Source organism: Amphibalanus amphitrite, unplaced genomic scaffold (genome assembly GCF_019059575.1).
Source record: "Amphibalanus amphitrite isolate SeventyFive unplaced genomic scaffold, NRLGWU_Aamphi_draft 000221F_arrow, whole genome shotgun sequence".
Taxonomy (NCBI): Eukaryota; Metazoa; Arthropoda; class Thecostraca; order Balanomorpha; family Balanidae; genus Amphibalanus; species Amphibalanus amphitrite.
The window spans coordinates 378,061-400,348 of NW_024881716.1; the positions used below are offsets into that span (position 1 = coordinate 378,061).

General features: G+C 51.3%; 2 protein-coding genes across 2 annotated transcripts; one reads left to right on the forward strand and one right to left on the reverse strand.

The window, feature by feature from the left end:
* The first annotated feature begins 1,552 nt into the window (after positions 1–1,552).
* On the forward strand, positions 1,553–18,714 carry LOC122385523 (zinc finger protein 696-like). Its single transcript, XM_043373861.1, has 7 exons — positions 1,553–1,613; positions 12,852–14,023; positions 14,254–14,371; positions 14,640–14,837; positions 15,522–15,625; positions 16,339–16,378; positions 16,724–18,714. Exons 2-6 carry the CDS (start codon positions 12,878–12,880, stop codon positions 16,357–16,359), a joined length of 1,587 nt encoding a protein of 528 aa, XP_043229796.1. The 5' UTR covers positions 1,553–1,613; positions 12,852–12,877; the 3' UTR covers positions 16,360–16,378; positions 16,724–18,714.
* On the reverse strand, positions 18,642–22,242 carry LOC122385525 (protein phosphatase 1L-like). The gene is made up of 4 exons (XM_043373862.1): positions 21,488–22,242; positions 20,724–21,189; positions 20,450–20,580; positions 18,642–19,785 (listed from the first exon to the last, which is right to left on the reverse strand). The coding sequence occupies exons 1-4, from the start codon at positions 21,956–21,958 to the stop codon at positions 19,384–19,386; spliced, it is 1,470 nt and encodes a 489-aa protein (XP_043229797.1). The 5' UTR covers positions 21,959–22,242; the 3' UTR covers positions 18,642–19,383.
* Between the last annotated feature and the right edge of the window lie 46 nt (positions 22,243–22,288).

The following is a 22,288-nucleotide window of genomic DNA, read 5'->3' on the forward strand; positions in this document are numbered from 1 at the left end:
TGACATCTTTAGTACCTACCATATCTATTGTGCCCAACAGTGAGCAATCAGTATGCAAAAAAAAGTATTTTGAATAGTTAGTAGATGCATATTATGTAAAGACCTTGGACGGTCTGTCCCAGCATGCATTATCCCTTTTTGGCCTCTTGAGAGTCATAAATTGGGAAAAGGCTATTGTGTTGCGCTGAAACTTTTTATCAGAATGGCGCGTTCACACTTTGCGTCAAACAATTCATGTGTTAAGAGCCCAATCTTCTTGATAAGAACATTTTTGCCTCCACTTTCTGCCAGCGATCGCCTCGTTTTCGTTATTTACAGGGAGTGGCCAGATATTGGGCGAATAGGCGAACGGCGCCATTTGAACGGAGCTATGGAATGAGCGAGCACTTCATCGCAGCTGGTATTGATCGATCCACGCACCACTAAAAAATGTCAGATGTGACATTATTACTGAACAAGCTGAGAAATTAAAGACCTCATATAGAAACTGCTAACCAATGATCATTTGAATTTGTCATTTCAACCTAAGCTGAATGGAGAAGGTTATGTGATCTGATGATCTGATGGCGAAAACAGTTTTCTTTCAAAATCAAGTTATGTATTCCCTTGCTTCAGTGTGAAATAATGCTTTCAAAATGAAGAGAAAAAAAAGATCATCTACTAGCTGCACCTTCGGACGATATCATCTGCTACCCTGAAAATCGTTCAGGCCATTTCTGATTGAGACGACCACATAGCAGCCAACGCCATCGTCAATGAAGCGCTGAACGGCGGCCCCGCGGACAAACCGCCAGCCAACACCCATTGAAATTTTACAAAGGCCCAGTACAGCCGCTGATGAGGCCGTCTGTGGCCGATGTAGTCTCGTCCGTACCACGCGGGCGCTTCATTTTCGCTGCAGCATTGCCCACTAAGCGGCCCGGTCTCTCGGCAATAAGCCCACGACAAACCGTCAGAGCGGCATGTGCGCTGCATGCTAATGTTTCTGGATGTCAACTCGAAAAAGAGAGGGACGTGTATATAATACCGATAGGGAATAAGACCAGTACCTCATTGTGGAGATGTCCACTAATCTGCATAAACAACTGGCCTTTTTTCACAAACAATGAGCCGAGTTCCGCTGCGTCTCTGTAACGTCGATCCTGGGCGTCGGCCGGCCACGCGGTTTCACATCACACGGCCGAACTCTAATGTCGCTTAGCGCAGTTCTCAAATAAATTTTCCTCACCTCGCCTTCATATTTTATGTAATAATTCCTCATATCTGTCACAAAAAACACCGTTCAAGGATGTCCGTAATCTGTATGATGTCTCTTTCATAAATAACTATATATATATATATATATATATATATATATATATATATATATATATATATATATATATATATATATATGTTAATGGCGCCCGCGGTCCGCATTTAATCCCTCACCCTTCCATTGATGCCACACGTCAGTAGTTAAACTTGCAGCTCTAGCTGAGTCGGGGGAGTCCGACGTGGCAGCTGGCCGTGGTCACGTGACCAAGCGTGACCCTTGTGCGGGCCGAGTAGAGGGCGTTGTTTTGTGCCCAGTGTGCTGAGGGGCGGACGTGTGAGCTGGAGCTGCGCGAACTGTAAGTGGATTCTGTATTTGAATTATGCTTTGTTCTTCCTTGATATTGCTATAAACATGCTGATCGATTCATTAACGTAATATAGCTGTTTGTTCGAGTTTGATTTATGTACGTGTTTACTTTCGCTAGGCATAGTGAGCACCGCGGAGTCGGGCTGCTCGTGAGTCCGGGGATGTTTGGCGGCCGAGCTGTGGCTGTGGGTTCCCCCGTGACGGACCGTGTGGACGGAGCGATCTTTGTGATGAGATCGACTTGTTGAGCGCCGGAGACGTGAACAGCCGGTATGCCCGCGCCCCGCTGGGGGGGGGGGGCAGAATCTGCCCCCTCCCGTTTTTCGCCAATAACTTCTAAACGCGTTACGCCAGCAACGTCAAACTATCAGTACCTTATCATACGTCAATTTGACGCGTACCCTGAAAATTTGGGCGAAATCCGTCGGACAATTTTTGAGAAATTAACGTTTTAGTGACGTCATGTTCGCCATTTTCGCCTCAAAAACGGCAAAATTTCAAACGCCGCTAACATCTTCATTTTTCAAGGAATCAACACGTAACAAAAAAGGTTATATGTGATTCTACTTTTTCTATCAAATGGCTATCTCGGTTTTTTGAAAATTTTGGATTTTGGCCCATTTTTTTTTCTTAAAAAACTGACTTTTTTGGGAAAATAATTAAAAAATCCAAAATTTTGAGTGTATCGAAAAAAACGGAATATATGTCAGAGAAGTGGTCTATGTGCACCTACATACCAATTTTTAGGAGAATCGGTTCAAAAATGTGGGAGTTATTCAAAATTTTATGACGTCACGACACACAAAAATTTTGAAAAATGATTTTTTTGGAAGTTCTAGACCTCGTACGGAAACAAAAATAGCACCATTCGATTCGCCGTGAAAAACTACGTCAGATAGACACCTTTTTAGGCCTTAACAACCAACTTCAAAATTTACCTTACTTGACCTGACCTTGACCTGACCTCGACCTGAAATTCATCCAGAGGTGGTCCATATCACTTATTGAGTGTGCCTATTGAATTCTATGAGTAAAATGACCCATAAAACGTGTGTCGCACATGCCCTTTTCTATATTTTGTTTTTGGTGACCTGACCTGACCTGAACTGACCTTGACCTTGACCTTTGAATGACATTGTATGCAACGAACATTGTCTTGGTAGTCTAAGAACACGTTTTGGGCAATCAGTCTCAGTCCATTCATCGGCAACTACGATGCAAGGCCGATACTGTAGAAACTTGCATTTTGTACCCTTGACCTGACCTTGACCTGACCTCTGACCTACTTAAGCAAAACAAAATTTGGCTCTTAAGATCCACCTTGTTAAGAGCTTTCGATTGCCGTTTTCCCCGTCTTTCTACGACCATCGGTTCGGAAGTTCGACAGGGGGGGGGGGCAGAATCTGCCCCCCCCCCCCCCCAGCAGGGCGCGTATGGCTGAATAGCCCAGCGGGGCGCGGGTTAAACGTTGCGTCTGAATTACTGTACGAAATTGCCCGAATTGTTAAGTGTTAATTAATCGAGTAAATGATAGCGCTAATAGTAACTTTTGTTCTAGAATTGCAGCAATATTTATTTCATGTTATGTTCAATGCACAGTTCACAATATGTCGTTTTGTTCGGACATGTCGGTTGTGGACGTGATTGTGTATATAGCCTTTATATAGCCTCGGTTCAAACAGCCAAATTTATTCGGAATTAATCCCAAACAGGCAACAGAGGCTCCAAACGAGGGGAAGCTGCAGGCCAAGAGATCTGCAACGCAGCTTATGCAAAAATTCGTTCTGGTATTCTTGGAAATATATGTCACTGCAAGTAGGCATACACGATTAAAATATTATCCTGGAACACTCTGAATTATACTGTATTAACGTGAGGTTTTACCCAGAACCGTCACCTGCCAGATGACCAAATTCATGTTAAGAATGTAATTTTATTTCTTTTAAGTTCAAAGGCGCACGTAGCACCACGCGTCCCGACGCCCCCCCCCCCCCTTACCCCCACCTCCACTCCGACAGCCTGCCGCCGCTAATATTCGCCCGCAAAGTTCCCGCGCGCGCCAAGTTGTTGCGGTGAGGAAAGTTGGCTTGTGAGTTGGATCGAAAGTTGCTGAAGTATCTTTCGTCTTAATTTGTAAACCATATGGAGCTCTTCTATCATAAAGCCCTGGAGATGTTAGGCACACAAAGATCGCACACACAAAGGACACGTCTGCCCCAAATAAATGCTATTTTACGATCGCGACAAATAGGCATCGAATGGATGTTAAATAGCTTTAAAAACGCAAGTAACTGAATCTATCTACTTCTCTTATTCGATATTTTGTAAATTTACTCAATATAAGTTGATGTTCTTTTCGGTAAAAGCACGTCAACATTAGACATACACAGCTTTTAACACATCTTTTCGAAAGACGACTTTCGTGTTCATAGTCAACTTTTTATCCGGATCTAAATGACAACTGAATGTGTAGAGCCAGCCACCTCGACTGTGAGGCTGAGCTCGGTCCCTGCGGCTGTAAATGGCCGTCCTTTCCCCGATGTAGCAGGGGTAGCCCGCCGCGGCCGGGGCGCGGTCCGCCGCCTCCACTCGCTGTGCGCCGTCCACTGGAGCCGATACTGCCGGCATGTTATTGTTTTGACGCCGCGGCTGAGAAAGTTTTCCGCGGCTTCGCACCGAATTGGATCGGCCGAAATATTTAGATAAGGAAAAGGCTCCTGAATGATTTATGGGAAAATGTTCGGATAATTCGCACTGAAAGGCGGTTTGTTTTTGCTTGGCTCCTTTTTAAAGTTATCTTTTGCAAGGCTTATCTTTTTCAGTAGGAGCCTACCTCATTATTGGCATAACTATCAAGTACCTACTTGATGAGTCACTAACTTTAGATTAATATCTTGTTTAATTTTCTAATGTGCGGTTTAATTTGGAAAAAACGGTTTTCATCCAGCTACCGTGATAAGCTAAGCCCGCTGGTGACTTCCAAAGTCAAGCGAGCCTCGTCTCATTCCAGGCTGTCCCGGCTGTCCCAGCGGACGGCTCGTGTCGTCCCACGCGACCCACGGCGCGCCTCAGAGGACGGCTCTCTGAAATGGGTATTTAATACAGGCCTGGCTGGAGACGACCAGCCCGTCCCTCTCCGACAAACCCCACGGAGAGAGAGAGAGAGAGAGAGAGATCCCAGACACGGGAAGAAGGGGGACTGCAGAAGACAGAGGGCTGGCATTGCGATACATATAGGTAATTAGCGAGTCGTAATGCAGATCTGCTGTAGGTATCACGCTGCAACGAATGAAACCGCGTGCTCGCTTATATTAAAAATCTGCACCTAATCTGCACTAAATGTGTAGGTATCAGATAACCATCGTGAAAACGGACAATGGCAGCCCACAGAGTCATTCGGCATTCCTCTGGGGTTCGGATGGATGAGCTATATCGGTTTGGTCGCGACGAATCGTGTCACTTATCGCAAGCCGCTGTGGCTCGATCCACACAGTAAAGTCGATGTTGTTATGCTGAGTGTGCCCGGCAGAAATGGCTGCGGCAAGCTGTGATACGGAAGCAGCTCGCCGTCTTTGATGGGAACTAACTTGGGACCGCTAGGAGACGGCAGCCGGTGATTGAATAACGCGACCGACGACACCGAGCGCCGGTCTGGTAGGTACTGCGCCCGGCCAGAGTGTGGCCGAGATGGTCATGGTAGGTCACATCTATAACGTGACGAGACGTCGATCATTTTATGTACCGACTGTACCGTGCGCTATCGATACACCGAGCGGCTTGAAACGAGTTTATTTAGAAAAGGTATGGACGACAGATTAATTTATCTGACTACCCGGCCAATGCTGGGATGATGCGTTGTCTATGTTTTAACTTATAATGTTCGCCTTCGTTTGATGCAATGAGTTGATTATCCGGCATTTGTGTTGTGATGCCCCGTCTACAATGGCACTTACGTTTGCTAAAAGTATGTGCCGATGACCTGTGCTACGCTGTCCCGTCCCGTCTATGCTAATGGTGTCCAGTCTTATGATGTCTCGTCTATGCTATGCTGTTCAGTCTATTGTGGTGTTCTAGGTTGCGATATTCGGTCTATGATGTGATACCCTGACTTAGGTACGATGTCTAGTGTAGGTATGCTATATCTTCCTTCTTTGTTATGATGTCTGGTCTACTCTAATGTGTTGGCGCACCGTCTATGTTATCAGATGTCCAGTCGATACTATTGATAATGATGTCCCGTCTAGGCTATGATGTCTGTTACATGTTACGGTATCCCGTCTGTGCCAGGTGTGATGTCGGCCCGACCAGCTGCCGGACCGGGAGCTAATTTGGACCGGGCCGTGTCGCCTCAGACAGGGGCGGCCAACCATTTATCCTCCCATGTCGGGTATCGCACGGCACAGCTAACCACCAATTTTCGCCGGCCACCGGCGACCCACTCTCCAGTTGGGAAGTGTCGCCGCGGGGCGCTGCAGATGTGCTCACGGGTGTCCGGCCGAGCGGCTAGTTGGCCAACTCCAGCGGCCGTCGGGCTGTGTAAAATAGCCCTGTCCGCCGGCAGCCACTGACCGACGCCAATGTCACCGTCGCCAATACACTCCGGACTCCGGAGGGTGAGCATTGCAAGGAATGAGTTGAGGGTTGAGACCTAGGGACCGAGGGGGAACAGAGAGTTCAGTTTGTCTGATTCTGATGCACATTGATGGAGGGAAGCGTGGGCAGTGTCGCATCGCAGGCTTACCTGTCTTCCAGGTCCCACTGTTCAAGCTGTTCCGGCAGATGCTGAAATTGACATCGGCAGCCATAGGCGGCGGAACGGGGAGGGCACCGGGGCACCGTGCCCCCCTTTGATTTTGGCATTAGCCCTATGGGCGTTGCACGAAAAAAATGGGACCAAAAGTCGGCAGTGCCCCCCCCCCTTAATTGAAGGTATTCCGCCGCTATACATAGTCGGCAGCCGATAAATTACGCCAGTTGTAAGTATAATATACGCTGACAGTGACAGGACAACTTCGGACCGGCGTCGGAGATATTGGCAAGCGTACAGCCCTCAGCAGACTGCGTGGTAGGTATTCTTTTTTCGACAAAACCGATAATTACTCAAAGGCTATATGTTATCAGTCGGTCGGAACTCACTTCAAAATCAAATAGATGCGCCATGCTCCACTCCTTCGATTGGGTCTATTTAAAGGGACCCTCCCACCTTTAAAAAAGTTTATGAATTGGCATGAAAGTGATGTCGCTCGGTTCAGAAAGAGCGAAAACGAATATCTACCAAATTTCACCGAAAAATATTCACCGGTTTTCAAGATATTAGACTTTTACTTTTGTTTACTTTTTGGGATCTCCGCTGTTCCTAGCGACTTTATTTAAAAGTGCGGCATTTGTTGCGCGCAACGCAGCATATACCACCGCGTGCTACAAAACGTTTTAGTCAAACATTTAACGGACGTTCGAAAGCCTGATGACGTCATCAGATTTAAGTGCCTATACCAATACATTGTGGCACTTATTTGCACAGATGTCAAAATCAAACTCAAATTTCTTTGCGATGAAGTAATTGCTGGAGAAACGGTTTTCACGGCACTGATTTTCAAAGAACGTCCATCAAGATGGCTATCTCAACTCAAATCTAATGTTAAGGTGGGACAGTCCCTTTAACAAAGTATACGGCTTGTGTGGCAACAACATGCAAAAGTTTGTTTTGGGGGCAAATATTAACTTTTGGGTTTTGTTGCCAAACTGGATGGAAAATGAATAAGATGATAATGCCAATCTAAGGTGCGGTATCTCGCGCGTCTTGCTGTTACGATCATTTCGAGTGACCGATAGCATAGTATTCGCGTTATTCTCGGTTTTGTCGGAAAAAGAATACCTACCACGCAGTTTGCAGAGGGCCGTACATATCAGCATATCATATGTGATATAGGTAAGGGCTAAGGCCTTGGACAAGCGTTTCCAACGCGTTTCAACGGCGGTCAGGGATTTTTGGACAGATACCAAAAATCCTTGGACATTCCAATATGGCAGTGATATGGAAGCAAATAATAGACATAAACAGCGAAAAAGTTTCATTTGCTGGCGCTATTCTTAAAACATTCAATAGTAACACTTGTTCTCTTTGCTAGCAGCTCAACAACCTATGCTGGCTGCTGATTTGTCAAGAAAGAAATTTTGGCTTCGGCAAGCATTTTACAGGTTACTTCCCTGAACAATAGTTATTATGTTTTTCGCAGACGCTCACGAGCCTCGACTCGGACTATGTATGGTTTCGTGTTGGTTAAAGTTATTACTTATTGTTGTGGTGATTATAATTAGGTGAATATTATTTTTGTTTTCCTTAGGTATATGGTTCCTATTACGTTAAATGGAAATTCAATGATATCGCTTCATAATGTAGGATGATGACTAGGTAGTTTGAGTTAGGGGTACCATACACGAGACACTTTGCAGTTCACGTTTGGAGTATAATTTTGCTCATTTTCTGATTTTCTGCTTTTGAGGTTTCCTTTTTGTTTTTACACACATAACTAATCTTTGTGTTTGAGTAATGATAGGAAGAGTTCGTTTTTTCTGCTGCCATTCCTGTATTATTTTTTTCAGGCAATTCTAACTGTAACCCAACATTTATTGTTTCAGTTGGTTATTGATTGTAGATGTTGATTGAGAAGGTGTACATGGCTAATGGCAGGGGTTCTGCCATAGTTTCAGGATCGGGGTTTTTGACCCAAAATTTAGCGGTCAGGTCATGACCTTGACCTGAGGTCAACTTTTCAAGTTGACCTTTCAAGGTCAAGATATAGTTCATTTGATGTGTCTTGATGAGAGGAACACAATGTTTGAAAAAAAACTTGTGCAAGGCTTTGGTCAAAGGTTATTGCAGAAAAACAGCTTCCGAAAAAATTGGCTAATTTGGCAGTTTTTGTCCCCTGCAAGCAAAACTGTTGACGTTAGGTCAAATCTGAGAAAATTACTCAGAAATGGTGTTACTAGGGTTATCGAATGCGCTTTTCCGTGGCGCTGTAGCTATATTGGTTCGCCAGTGATGCGTTGGCTTCTTGGAAATTGTCGACGTTTGACATGAAAATCAACTATATTTTGCCTTCAATGACCTCTGGTAACCTGACCTTTGACCTAACCAAAAAAATGACGAAGTGATTTTGTCATTTTATTGTCGCTGTTTCGAACACCGCCTTCAACGAATCGCTAAGTGGCCAGGAGCCGAGTTAGAAGGGGGTGTTCAAACATCAAACACGCCCCCCCCCCCTTCCCAAGCAGGGCATGGAAATCCAGAACCCCAACGGGGCGCGGGTTAAGTGTATTCTGTTTTTTACTAAAAATAAGCTTAAAGGATAAGGCCTAATAAATGTTTTTATAAGTTACGCTTAAAATGTGAATCACTTTGCTTTCTTACCAAGTATTTGTTTTTCCCTCAAATTTCATGAACATGTTTCCTTTTTGTAAGAGCCCTCCGATTTGCCTTTCTTGAAACTCGGAAGAAGGAAAGTGAAATTGTCACGAGAAGCTAAGGAAAAAGGGCGTGTTATGTGAAAATAAAGTAAATGGTATTTTTTGAATATTTTAGACAGAAAGTAGAATTTGATTTAACATTTAGACGGATTATTTGTTTTTTTTTGTGTGTTTTCCCCGTCAAGGCTTCTTCTGTTACCGTTTAAACCAGTAAATTGTGTGTCAATATATTGCGTTTGAGCACACAGTTGTATATCTTAATAAGCTGACGGCGGAAACAGTTTAAACGTTAACGGTTTAGCTCGTTTTTTATTGACAGGATAGGGTCATACTGAATTACGTTAGATAACGATGGAATCACTAAGTGTTACGGATCGTGTAAAATTAGAAGGTAAAATATTGGAAGCTATTGCAGATGTTGTGGAAGAATCCGAGGACATTGAAAATTCTTTATCTGCAAATGATGACAGTTCAAAATCTTTAGAATATTCGGTGGAACAACGTTGTCCTTCGGTTACATCAGGAATGAGCAAATACCATTCAGTTTTTGAAGAAGCGAGAGCAGCAGGGCTAGCTGCACGATTGGAACTAATGAAGAAAAGAAACGCTCTTCAAAATCATATACGCGAACAAGAATTGAAATTGGCCGAAATGAACCTCGAAATGGAAATCGAACAGGCGCGAGCGCAGAAAGCAGCATTTTCGAAATATGATCTTGTTCAAGAACCAGCATCCACGACGCCTAAAAACGAGCAAAATGAGCGTCGGACTAGTACAGCTATGAGTTTTTCGGCCGAACATACCGACTCGAATCATGATTACCGAACGACGAGACGACACACACAAGACGCGAAAGAGTGCTTGGAGTTGGTACGGCGGATAAATCTGCCCAAAATGTCAATGGATAATTTTGACGGTGATCTCATGAAATACGGCAGTTTCATTCGTCAATTCGAAAGCAATATTGCATCGAAGACCGATAACGAAGAGGAGAAGTTGAATTATTTAGATCAGATGACGACCGGTAAGCCAAATCTAATTGTAAAGACCTGCCTACACCTGCCACCCGGAGAAGGTTACCTAGAGGCCCGAAGACTTCTCGATAAAAGGTATGGAGATAGCTCTAAAGTTGCGGCGTCACTAGTCTCACAGATTCTTGCTTGGCCATTCGTCCATCCAAATGACGTCAATGGACTCGATGAATTTTCAATATTCCTGCGTGGCTGCCTTAATTCACTGAAAAGTATTCCACTTGGCATGTCGGAAGTAGACGCAAGAACCATCCGTCAGATCTTAAGCCGTTTGCCACTTGATTTTACTGAGAAATGGCGAAACGCTGCCGATTTAATAGAAAGTAACGATAATAGAAATGCAAGTTTTGAGGATTTTGTACTGTTTGTCGAAAGACAAGCGAGAGTGTCCGGAAATCCTTGGTACGGAAAGCAAATGTTTCCAGACTCTTCTTCCTTTTCTCAAAGAAGTACATTTCCACACGTAAAAACCATGGCAGGAAGTACCCATCCGTCGGTGTCTCCCTGCGGCTACTGCAAACAGTCACATGATACATCAGAATGTACTGTATTCGCCCAGTTACCGCTACATGAAAAGCAGCGTTTTGTAATGAAGGCGGGTCTTTGCTACGGGTGTTTAAAGAAGGGCCACATATCAGTGGCATGTCCTGAAAGAAAGACGTGCTCTGTCTGCAATGGTCGTCACCCAAGTTCGCTGCATAGAAAGGACCATGACAAACATGAAGGTGTTGTGTCACTACATGCTTCACCGACACTGGTCCCAGTGCAGGGCTCTAAATTGCACGTCGTTCCGTTACTGGTAACTTTGGGAGGAAAGACGGTTAAGACAAATGCCTTTTTGGATTCTGGTTCGACACATTCCTTCTGTTCACATTCGCTGTTGAAGGAGCTGCAATACCGACCCGATGAAGCTATAACTATGTATTTAACCACTGTTCGAAATCAAGCTCGTCTCCCAAGCCATGTGGTTCGTGATGTACTCATCAAAGATCTTAGTAACACCTTTTGCCTATCGTTGCCACCACTGCTAACATTAGAACATATTTCAGTCAGTCGAAACGATTTTCAGACAAGCCGTCATATGTACCAATATCTTCGCGAGAGAGGAGTTCAAATAGCTGAGGTGGAGGGTGACGTGGGTCTTCTTTTGGGAACAAATGCTGCCTTAGCAATGGAACCATTGGAGGTTGTTAACAGTAAAGACGGTGGGCCATATGCAATAAAGACAAGATTTGGTTGGATCATCAGTGGAGGAGAAAACGTTGGTAATCCAAGCGTCAACAGTATGTGGGTAACCAAAGAGTGGGCCAAAGTGAAGGACACATTGGCTACAGAGGAGAGAGGACCATCGGTTGAGGATAGGCTTTGGTGCGCTCATGTTGAGGCTTCATGTACTAGAACAGAAGATGGGAATTTTCAAATAGCCTTGCCCTTACGAGAAGACCACCAACGCAAGAAATTAAAACTTAGCAAGTAGTTACGAGCGAGCGAGCGCAGCGAGCGAAGCGAGTCTTTTCAATATAACGGAAAAATCTCAGTATGAGCGGCCCGGCCCGGCCCGGCCCGGCCCGGCCCGGCCCGGCCCGGCCCGGCCCGGCCTGTAACGCTTTTGAGAGGCTTATATCTCAGCAACCGCTGGACCGATTGGCCTGCGGTCTTTTTTGCTGGGTAGCCCCATCCCTTCTACCCCGTAATCGACTACTTTTGATACACCTCAGTGACCGTCGTGGCACGTGCCACGTGAAAAGTCAAGGGTGTTCAAGCTGTTTTGCAAAAGTAGTGATTTTCATAGGCTCATATCTCAGCAGCCGCTTGGGCGATTGACTTGCGGTAATTTTTGTAGGGTAGCAGCATCCCTTCTACCAAAAATAGGATACTCTCGACGCATGTGGGTCACCTCCAGTGCACGTGCAAAATACAACAATAAGAGGTGTCAAATTTGTTCCCATTTTAATAACTCGGTAATTACTGGGGCGATTTCGCTGAAACTTGGCATACAGGTAGGCACCCACCAGGCAATGCATTCCCATGTGTTGCGGTTAAGGTGCTACTGCACGTGCGCACGTGCAGGGGGCGCTTCCAGATCTCGAGAACGGCTGGGCCGATTGCGCTCAAATTTGGTACACGGCTGGGGACCAGTTAGTAGGGTGCCGTGCAAAAGTCAGTTTGGACCCCGTTTGCACGTGCGCACGTGCAGATTGCCGCTTCCAGATCTCAGGAACGGCTGGGCCGATTGCGTTCAAATTTGGTACACCGCTAGCGACCGGTTAGAAGGGTGCTTTGCGCAAGCCCGTTGGAAGTACCCTCTCGCCCTTCCGCACGTGCAGGGCTCACTATCTCGCTCGCTCGTTCTTCGCCCAAAAGGCGTTTTACTGGTTTTAAGGGCGGGAGTGTAAGAGCCCTCCGATTTGCCTTTCTTGAAACTCGGAAGAAGGAAAGTGAAATTGTCACGAGAAGCTAAGGAAAAAGGGCGTGTTATGTGAAAATAAAGTAAATGGTATTTTTTGAATATTTTAGACAGAAAGTAGAATTTGATTTAACATTTAGACGGATTATTTGTTTTTTTTGTGTGTTTTGAAGAAGCCTTGACCCCGTCAAGGCTTCTTCTGTTACCGTTTAAACCAGTAAATTGTGTGTCAATATATTGCGTTTGAGCACACAGTTGTATATCTTAATAAGCTGACGGCGGAAACACTTTTAATGATTGCATTTTTGTCATTTTTCAGGAGAGCTGCTTGATTTGGTTACACTCATGGACTGGCAGTGGTCAATCCCTGGTGAGGGCAGCATTTCCTGCCCCCTGTGTCACCAGCCTGGCTGCTTCCCATCTGCAGAGCGGCTACTGCACGCTCTGCGGGCGCTGGCCAGTGGGCCATCCTGCTGTGGTATCTGCGGCACTCAGCTGGCCGACCTGCCATCCTACCTGCAGCACCTGGCCAGGCATCTGTCCCCGGCACTACACACGGCTGCCGCTCCCCGTCCTGCCGCGGACCGGAGCTCGGCGCCTGTCAGCCCGTCCGCCTCCCTCTCCTGTCCGCACTGCCCCCGAACCTTCAAAACGGCCCGCGGCCGCGCCAGTCACATGCGCGCCAAGCACGCTTCGGAGACCGAACCGGCTGCTGAGGGCTCACCGGCCGGCGGCTCGCTGAGGTCGGCTCCGTCGCTAGTACCGACGGACCCGCGTGGGGGCCTGCCGAGGGGTGCGGTGTCAGTGACGGCCGGCCGCCCACCGCAGGCGGCAGGCTCTTCCAGCCGTCTACACGGCACCGTGGCTGATTGGAGCAGCCTGGGTCCGACACTCGGCGCCGTCACTAGCTTACTTCCGCCGCCACCGACCACAGCTGCCGTCGGACCGCTGCAGCCACCGATTTCGGCTGCCGTCGGACTCATAGCTCTGATGAACGATACCGGTGGGCCTCCGCAGCCATTCACTGTCCCCACCGGACCCCCAGAATCCTCACCGCTGACGACCGTCACCAGCGGGCTCCATCTCACTCTGAGCTCCACCACCAGCAGACTCGTGCTGCCCCCGACTGCCGCCGCCGGTGGCCTTCTGTCCCCTGGTGCCGCCGGTACAAGAGGTCTCCTGTCTCCGGGTGCCGCCGGTACAAGTGGTCTCCTGTCCGCTGGTGGCTCCGGTACCAGTGGCGCCGTGTCGCCGCCGGCGCTGCTGGCCCGCCGCGGGGACGGCAGCCGCCGGCTGCGGCGGCTGCTGCAGGCCTCGCACGCCTGCCAGGACTGCGGCCGGGTGTTCCGGCTGCGGCCCGGCCTGGCAGCGCACCGGCGCCTGGCGCACGGTGACGGTGCGTGCGAGCAGTGCGCTGTGTGTCAGCGCCGCTTCACCAGCGGCCGCCGCCTGCAGAGACACCTGGCGGCTGCGCACGGACTCACCGGCACGGTAAGGACGCCGCCACTGGCCGGTTTTCTGCCACGATATCGCCATAAAGTTGTAGCACAAGTCGGAAATTGTTAAGTCAATACTCTCCTAAAGCTGTCTTCAGCTGTACTGTAGTAATTTATCCGAAACTATTGCACACCAACGTTTTTTTTTGCACTTCGTTGACTTCGCAGTCGTATCTTCGGGTGCTAGTTAATTGAGCCTTGGCTTATCGTTTTTCGCTGCTGCAGGATCATGCTCCATCCACTGACGACAAAACGAAAGAGAGCTCGGCACACGAGTGTCCCACCTGCAAGAAGACGTTCACTACCGCGCAGTTTCTCAAGAAACATATGAAACTCCACACCGGTAAGACTTATCATATCGGTCGAGTGACTTTTGTAGGCGTAGCATGAGTTATTACAAACCTTATCAGGGGTCGGATGATGTTCGTGCCAATTTTGTTATGATTGCGCAATGTTTATCGAACGCGTACATTGGCTCGCTATTTGACATTTTTAACACAGGAAAGTCCACATTTTAGGTCGTTTTTCTCACCGTGTGTTTGCTCCGTGCTCCTGCTAGTAGCCTGGTCAGCTGGTTACCTGACCTCCCCCCCCCCCGTTCCCGGTGGCAGGTGAGACGCCGTACGTGTGTGAGGTGTGCGGCCGGGCCTTCTCCCTGCAACAGTCCTACCACAAGCACCAGCAGTACCACACGGCCGTGCGGCCCTACACGTGCCCCCAGTGCGGCCGCGCCTTCCGCGAGTCGGCCACCCTGCAGAACCACATGCGGATCCACTCCGGGGAGAAGCCGTGGACCTGCGAGACCTGTGGTGGGTCTCAGAGGGGGGCGGAGGGGGGAGGGGCACCGAACGGCGAGTGGGCTGAGCGGGAGCTGACCCGCCTCAGGGGCGGGCTTTGGGATCGTGGTCTTCCGCAACTGTACGTGAATGTGTGGTTAACTGATATTGGACAATAACTGTATGACCTTCCGGCCTCTCGTTGGGCCTCAGCTGGTGGTTTTGCATAAGCTGGTGGTTTTGCATATGTGCTTTTTGTGTCCAGTTTACTGTCTAGTTAATAAGTGCTGTTTGTTAGAGACACCTTGTATTCGACTGAGAAATGAACCGACGCCTCGGGTGTCGCGGTGACGCTCGGTGGTGGCTCGTGGGATGCCGGGAAACGACCCGACTGAGAAATGAACCGTCGCATGAGCAGGGACGATGCTGGGCCGCGAGTCGGCACGCATCAGGCCGAGCCGGTGTATACTTAGGCGCTAGCGGCCGCATAGGTAACATAGCCAGTTGTCAGTTGTAGAGGATTTCTTACCGGTAAAATATTCAGTTTCAAATTATGTTCGGTAAATACATGGAAATTGTATCCTTGTACTTTCTTCGAGTTTGAGCGTTGACCAGCATGTGCGTCTTTGCGCATGTCTATTACATTGACATCGCATGTCCACTACATTGGCATGTTGATGTTTCCTAACTGACTATGCTGCCCGCACCCCTCCCCAGGAAAGTCGTTCCGTCAGCGGATAACGTACGTGGTGCACCGTCGGATCCACACGGGCGCGCTGCCCTACACCTGCGAGCTGTGCCACAGAGGGTTCAGATACAAGGTGAGGGGTGGATGCAGCACACGTCCGGGGGCCACCCAGATCCAGAGATGTTCCTCGGGCTGCGGAGCGGCTTTCCACCGCCTGCCACCGTAGCTGTGTGCGGGAGACAGTGTTATACTGGTCCCGGCGGAGACCAGGAGTGGACCGTTGGATTTCACTAAACACCGATCAATGGGAACAGATGGATATGCAGGCTTTGTCGGTAACTCGGTATTAGTCGTAGGTACGGCTCAGACCTGACCCTGTCAGCAGAGTACAGCCCTGGCTGGCAGAGTATCTTCAGCTGGCCCAGTAGTGGCGTACACTTCCCCAGCGCACAGCTGTGTGCGTTTCCTTCGTCGCAGCCAACCCAGAGCATGCTGTGTGTTGAAACATCATTTTGTCGTTTCTCCCCTAACTCCAATGTTTTTCGTTCTTCCCATTGTAGGGAATATCGGTATTCTATACTTATGCCGATCTGCCTTCTGTTGATAATTTTTACTGCATTTGGCTTCCTTTATGTGAATCGTCATCTTGCGTGGCTCTTATTTTGAGCCTTCCATCGTAACTGATAATTCCTCTAACTCTAATGAATTTCAGTGCTACTTTTATCAGCAATTCTTCTTTGTCATGATTTGACGTTAATTCTAACAGCATGGAGTTCCAGCCTAGCGGACCCGTCTATTCGTGTGTGTTACCGTTTGTTGCTAACCACTCCCCACCTTTAACCGCAGCTGAACGCGTGTGGAGGCTGAGCGACCGAGAGCGGTACAGGTGCGTACAAAAATGTCTCCATTCGCCTAAAGTCAACCATTAGCAGCAGTTAATTAATGCCTTGATATTCGTTAGTCGATTGTTTTGTTTTAAAACTTTCGTTTCGGTTCGCTTAATATAAAAAAACGCACACCTTCGTGCATCATCGGGCCAAATAGGTGTGTTTTGTTAGGTTAATTTGTTCTGCAAATCGGTCGATTTATAGCTGTCACTGATTGAACTGATTAACTGAATAAATCATTTGCATTCACGCCCAATTTACTGTACCAAAGTGCGTTATTACAGCGCGCAATAGCCTTTGTTTGTCGTTCTGAATGGCGTGTCTGAATTCTGTTGCCCTTTCAGGTGAGTCTTCGCGCTCACAAGTGCACCCAGGGTGAGCCGGTTCGGGACGGAGCCGGTCCGTCGGACTCCGGTCAGCAGCCCCCGCCGGCCGCCGGCCCATCGAGTCCCCTCGCCATCGCCGGACCATCGGGAGACGACGTGGGACCGGTGTCAGCACCTATAGCAGGCTCCCCCGCCGGCAGCGCGGGGCTGGCTGCTGCCTCGTCCAGTGGCACCCAGCCGTCACTGCCAGACAAAGTCGGCAGACATCTACCAGGCGCAGTGAACAGCCAGGTACCGGATGTAGTGAACCATCAGCGGGCAGGCACAATGGACAGTCAGGTGCCTGACGCAATCAACAGCCCATTGTCGGACACAATCAACAGCCCTTTGTCAGACACAATGAGCAGTCCGTTACCAGACGCGGCCGGCGGGCAGCTGCCCGGCGGTGTCAGCGGACAACTGCCGGGCAGTGTCGGCGGACAGCTGTCCGGCGGTGTCGCCGGGCAGCTGCCGGCCGTGGTCTCCGCTCAGCTGCCGGACACGGTAGGCGCTCAGCTGCCGTACCGCCCCAAGGTATCGCGGGTGCTGCTGCGGCGCCTGGTTCATAAACTGCGCGCGCGGCAGGAGCGCAGCAGCAGCCGGCCGCCGGCCGCCGGGCCGGACAGACCGGAGGCGCGGCAGAGCGGCGCCGGGCTCGGAGCACTGCCAGCTCTGAGCCGGGGACCGGGCGGGTGGCAGACGGCGCCTGTCACCGGCCCGGACGGAGGGGCAGCTGTCTGTCAGGGGAGCCCAGTCCCCACCGAACCCCACAGTAGGGACGGAACTGGGACGGACGGCGCTACTTCTGCCGGCTGCCTGGGCGGCGGAGCTGCTGCTGGCCTGGGCAGCCCGGTCCCTGCCGAAATGGGCGATACGCAGCGTGGCAGTGACGCCGTTCCAGAGGGTATGTCGGTTGATGTACCCAACCATCCTGCAGTGCTGGCTCCCGAAGTGCTGTCGGAGATGCAGTTGGAACCCGCCGCTGAGGTGCAGATCGGACCCGTATCGGGGCTGGGGCTGGAACCCGCCGCTGAGCTGGATCTGGGATCCGCGCCGGACCTGGACCTGGACCTGGACCAGCTGTTCGAGTTCCCGGTGCCGGAGCGGCGCCCGTCTCCGCTCTCCCCGCTACACAGAGCCATCGAGAGCGTGGCGCGAGAGCTGGCCAACATCCCGCTGCACTCGCCGCCGCCGGCCGCGGCTGGTTCACCGGACCCTGAGAGCCTGCACGGGCAGGGATACCGCCCGGCGGAGCCCCCGCGGCAGCAGAGCGGCGCGCCGGGACCCTGGCCGTCACCGACACCGGGACTAGAGGAGCCGGCCGACCTGGACCTGCTGCTCAGTCAGCTGTTCGAGCCGTGAGCCGCGGCTGCAGCAGGCCTTTGGTCCAGAATGTTGGAGTGTTGACCGCTAATGAACTAGGTCAGTGATTTGGCCGGAGACTGCCGTCGACTCAGCTGTCCTGCACCTAACTATCACTCAGCAAGCCGGCCTGCCCTGGACGTATTGCCTAGTCGCTACGGAGCCCTGATCACCACCAGTCTCTCGTGTTGTAGCTGGCTTTGTGTGAGCTGCGGCAGAGCTGTCACGGTGGGCCGTCTGACACCGTATCTCCATGTGTTTGTTTGTGTTTTACGCGGCATGCACGGACCTGGGCAGTCTCGCACGTCCTCTTCGTGAAGGCTGCGTACTTATGGCACTGTTAGTACTGTGAATAGCCCCAGTTACTGCCCTAGTCAAGTCTGCCCAAGTTTTTAGGTACATGGCTCCGTCGTTCTCATGATTCACTGAAAGTCCGTTTTGCTGGAGCGTGGTGTGCATGTGTTTGTTTTTTCCCGACGTAACCGACATTAGGGCCGTTAGTAGTCCTGTTTCAGCCCACACTCGCCAACGCTGATGTTTTTACATAATTTTGTATTTATCTATTTTCATTCATCTGATAAATACAACAAACATAACAATCCGAACAAGCTCATAAATCTGTGTCGGCGTTCAGGCGTAACAACGGGCGCCAACAGCAGTCGGCCTTTGTTGCAGTCATATCGCAGTGATTCTGTGTGCGGACGGCGGCACCACCAGGAAATAGCGAGCGTCTAGCGGGACGAACATCATCAGCAGACCGCTGGAGCGGCGGGAGGGAAACGGTACTGAAAGCTACCGGAAATCAACGAAACAATCACTGGTAATCTACCGGGAACACATCATCAACTGTGGATAAAAGGACCATAATAAACATAAAGCCTGGGGTAGGGAGTCCCGAATGTATCGGGTAAACATAGCGTGATTGCATAAACATAAGCAGAGCTGCCAGTGCGCAGAGACGCCAGCCTTTAGTCATATGTCATACGCGTAAACATAAGGAGAACTGTCAGTGCGCAGAGAGCCAGCCTTCAGTCACATGTCATACGTAACGTTCGTAGCGCACCAAGCGCAGCGCACGCCTCGCTGCAACTGTGCAGGGCGTGTGCAGTGGAGGAGTCGACTGCCCTCTGCCCTTCCCGGCCGGTCAACAACAGACCCACAGCACGGCCGGCGGAGCCTGCACGCCCGCATTTACACAGCCGCCTCCGCCGCTAACACAGGCGACTGACTGACTAGATACCGGCCTCCGGCCGGCCGGGGTGCTGCGGAAGGGCCGCCTAGCTGGCCGGCTGGCGGCGGAAGCTGCCGCTGCGGCCCAGCTGGCCGGGCCGCAGGTCCACCACCATCACGGTGATGTTGTCCAGCGAGCCGCGCTGGTAGGCCAGCAGCGCCAGGCTGCGCGCGCCCAGGTCCGGCTCGTGCAGCCGGTCGCGGATGTGCTGGACGGCCTGCTGGCCGGTGGCGGCGTCCCAGAGGCCGTCCGAGGCCAGCAGCAGGAACGGCGCCGCGTGGTGGCGCACGCTGACCGTGCTCACGTCCGGCCGGCAGGTCAGCAGACGGCGCTCCTTGAACGGCAGGTCGCCCAGCGCCCGGCTCGTCGCCAGGATTCCGTTCACGCGCCACACGCCGTTAAACGTCACGAAACCGCCCGCCTCCGTGATCCGCTTCTTCTCTGCCAGCTGGTGAGAGGCAGGGAGATACGTCAGCCAGAGATATCACAGGGAAGACGTTAGACAGGGCAACGGAGATACGCCAGCGAAAGATAAGAGAGGAACGTCATAAGAGAGATAGTAGGGGAGATACGCAACGGAAGATAAGTCGGGAGAGATACCGTAAGGAGACATGTCAGGGGAGACAAGGGAGCTGGGAGCCGGACGTCAGAGGTGACATGACTGAGGGGATACAGATCGGGAGACATGACAGGAGACCGAGAGTAATGATAAGCGAGGAGAGGAGCCAAGACAGGAACACCATACATGGCAGGATAGCTGCTGGAGCTGAGACATGTCATGAAAGACACACGAAATGAGACATCACAAGACGACATCCTGCCGGGAGGCATAGCAGCGAGGTACAGCAAGATACACCTGAGAGACACGTCAAGGGACCTTGTGTCGAGAGGAACGTGGCCATGAGATGGTAAACGTTACAACAAATCGGAAAAGCACAGGATTATCGGACACCAAAAGTGAACATGTCATGGTGACTCTGCGGCCTGCAGCTGCATAATGCAGGGACTAGCCAATAGCCACAGCCCCGGACCGAGTCGGGCCCCTCACACAGGCCCACCATGGCCGATTCAGTCGGTACTCGGTAGATTGTCGCTCAATGATTACAATGTACCTGGTCGGGCTTGTGGTCGGTGGTGAGCGGCACGGCGTTGCCGCGCGCGTCACAGAGCACGGCTCGGGAGTCGCCGCAGCTGGCCACCACTACCTGGTCGCCGTCCACCAGCGCCACCACCGCCGTGGTACCTGACGGAAAATTGTGTGATGTAAAATACAGCATCGAAACAGTCCATGCAGCCTCTGATTGATGGAAAATAGTAGCATGAACGAGGCAAGGACTGGGTTACCCTTGCTCTGCAGCCGCGCGCCCCTCCCCAGTGCCCTCTGACCGGCGATGTTGGCCTCGCGGCGCGCGGCGTCCAGCAGTCGGTCGTCCACCTCGCTGAACACCTCCTGCAGCACTCGCGTGTAGTTGATCTCGCCCAGGAAGTTGACCAGCATGTCGCCCTGCAGGCCGCCGCGCGCCGACTCGGCGCGGCGCGGCGCGCGCGGCCGCTGGTACGCCTCGTGGCAGCGCGCCGGCGCCGCGCTCGGCCGCTCAGCCGGCTCCGGCGGCGGCTCCACCGTGATGAGCGGCGGCGGCGACGGCCCGTCCGGGCTCGCCGGCTCGCCGCTGAGGTCACCTGGCGCCGAGGCCACCGGGTGCAGCGGGGCCGGCGCCGCCAGCAGGCCGGATGGACCGGCCGGCTCGGCGGGCTCCGACGGCTCGGCCGCGGGAGCGCGCTGCGCGTGCAGCTCCAGCAGTTTGACCTTGAGCGCCGTGATCAGGTGGTCCTTAGTGTACTCGGCGGCAAACTGCAACAGCAAACATCAGCTGTTGTCAGTGCCCATCATCCATGAGGTGAAAACAAAACATCACAGGGAAAAGCTGGAAATTCATTAAAAAAAAAACGTACAACAATATTCTGGGCAGAAGTAGACGGAATAAGAGATAAATAGTTCGTGCATTCTCACAACATAAATATCACAGAGAACGGGAACATAGTAAGAGCCACCGTCGGTAAGCTCCGGGAGATAGGTGAGGGGTGCTGTGGCCGTCGTACCCGGTCCGTTCTAGGGAGTGCGTCGTCCCCCGCGATCCCCGGTAACTCACGTCTCCGCCGTGTCCGTCGTACACGGCGTACACGGACACGGCGCGGCCCGACGGGCCCAGCGCCATCTCCTCCTCGGCCGCGAACCGGTCCTCCATCTTGGCGCGCAGGCCCTGGATGGCGAAGGCGGTGGCGCGCCGTCCGCGCCACTCGGCCGGCGGCGTCTCACCGCACAGCGCGGCCGCCATGTCTGTGACGCGGCGCGCGCCCGGCAGCGGCACGCGCGCCGCCACCGCGCGCCAGATGCTCACCAGCGCCGCGAACGAGCGGTCGTTGATGAGCAGCGTGAGGAAGCCAATGGCCACGGCCACGCCGACCATCTCTGGGCGCAGCAGGCAGAGCTGCAGCAGCAGCAGCACGCTCTCCAGCAGCGTCTCAGCGCGGCCCAGCGCGCCCCACGCGATCCCGGCCAGCAGCTGGCCGTGGCTGGCAAAGAAGCTGCACAGCACCTCCGACTCCACAGCGTCCTCCATCACTGGCTTTGGTGTGTTTGTTCAGGGTGAGGTGACACTGGGCAAGCCCCTCTAATGTTGTTTTTGTTTTATTTGTGCTGCTAGTTCATAGCACAGTTTTCATCGCCTATTGGAACTGATAAAACAATCAGAGTGTTTGAAACCACTGTTGGAGGCAGAGTTCATCCTAAACAGGTGTCTTCTCTCCGATGTCATGAATTGACTTGACAAAAAAATTGTCCAAATCACTGAACTTCACCAGAATCTGCAAAAGAACAGAAATGAAATCATAATCAGTTTGAATGAGATGCTTTCAGAATCCAAATCTTTATCCTGAACATTACAATACAT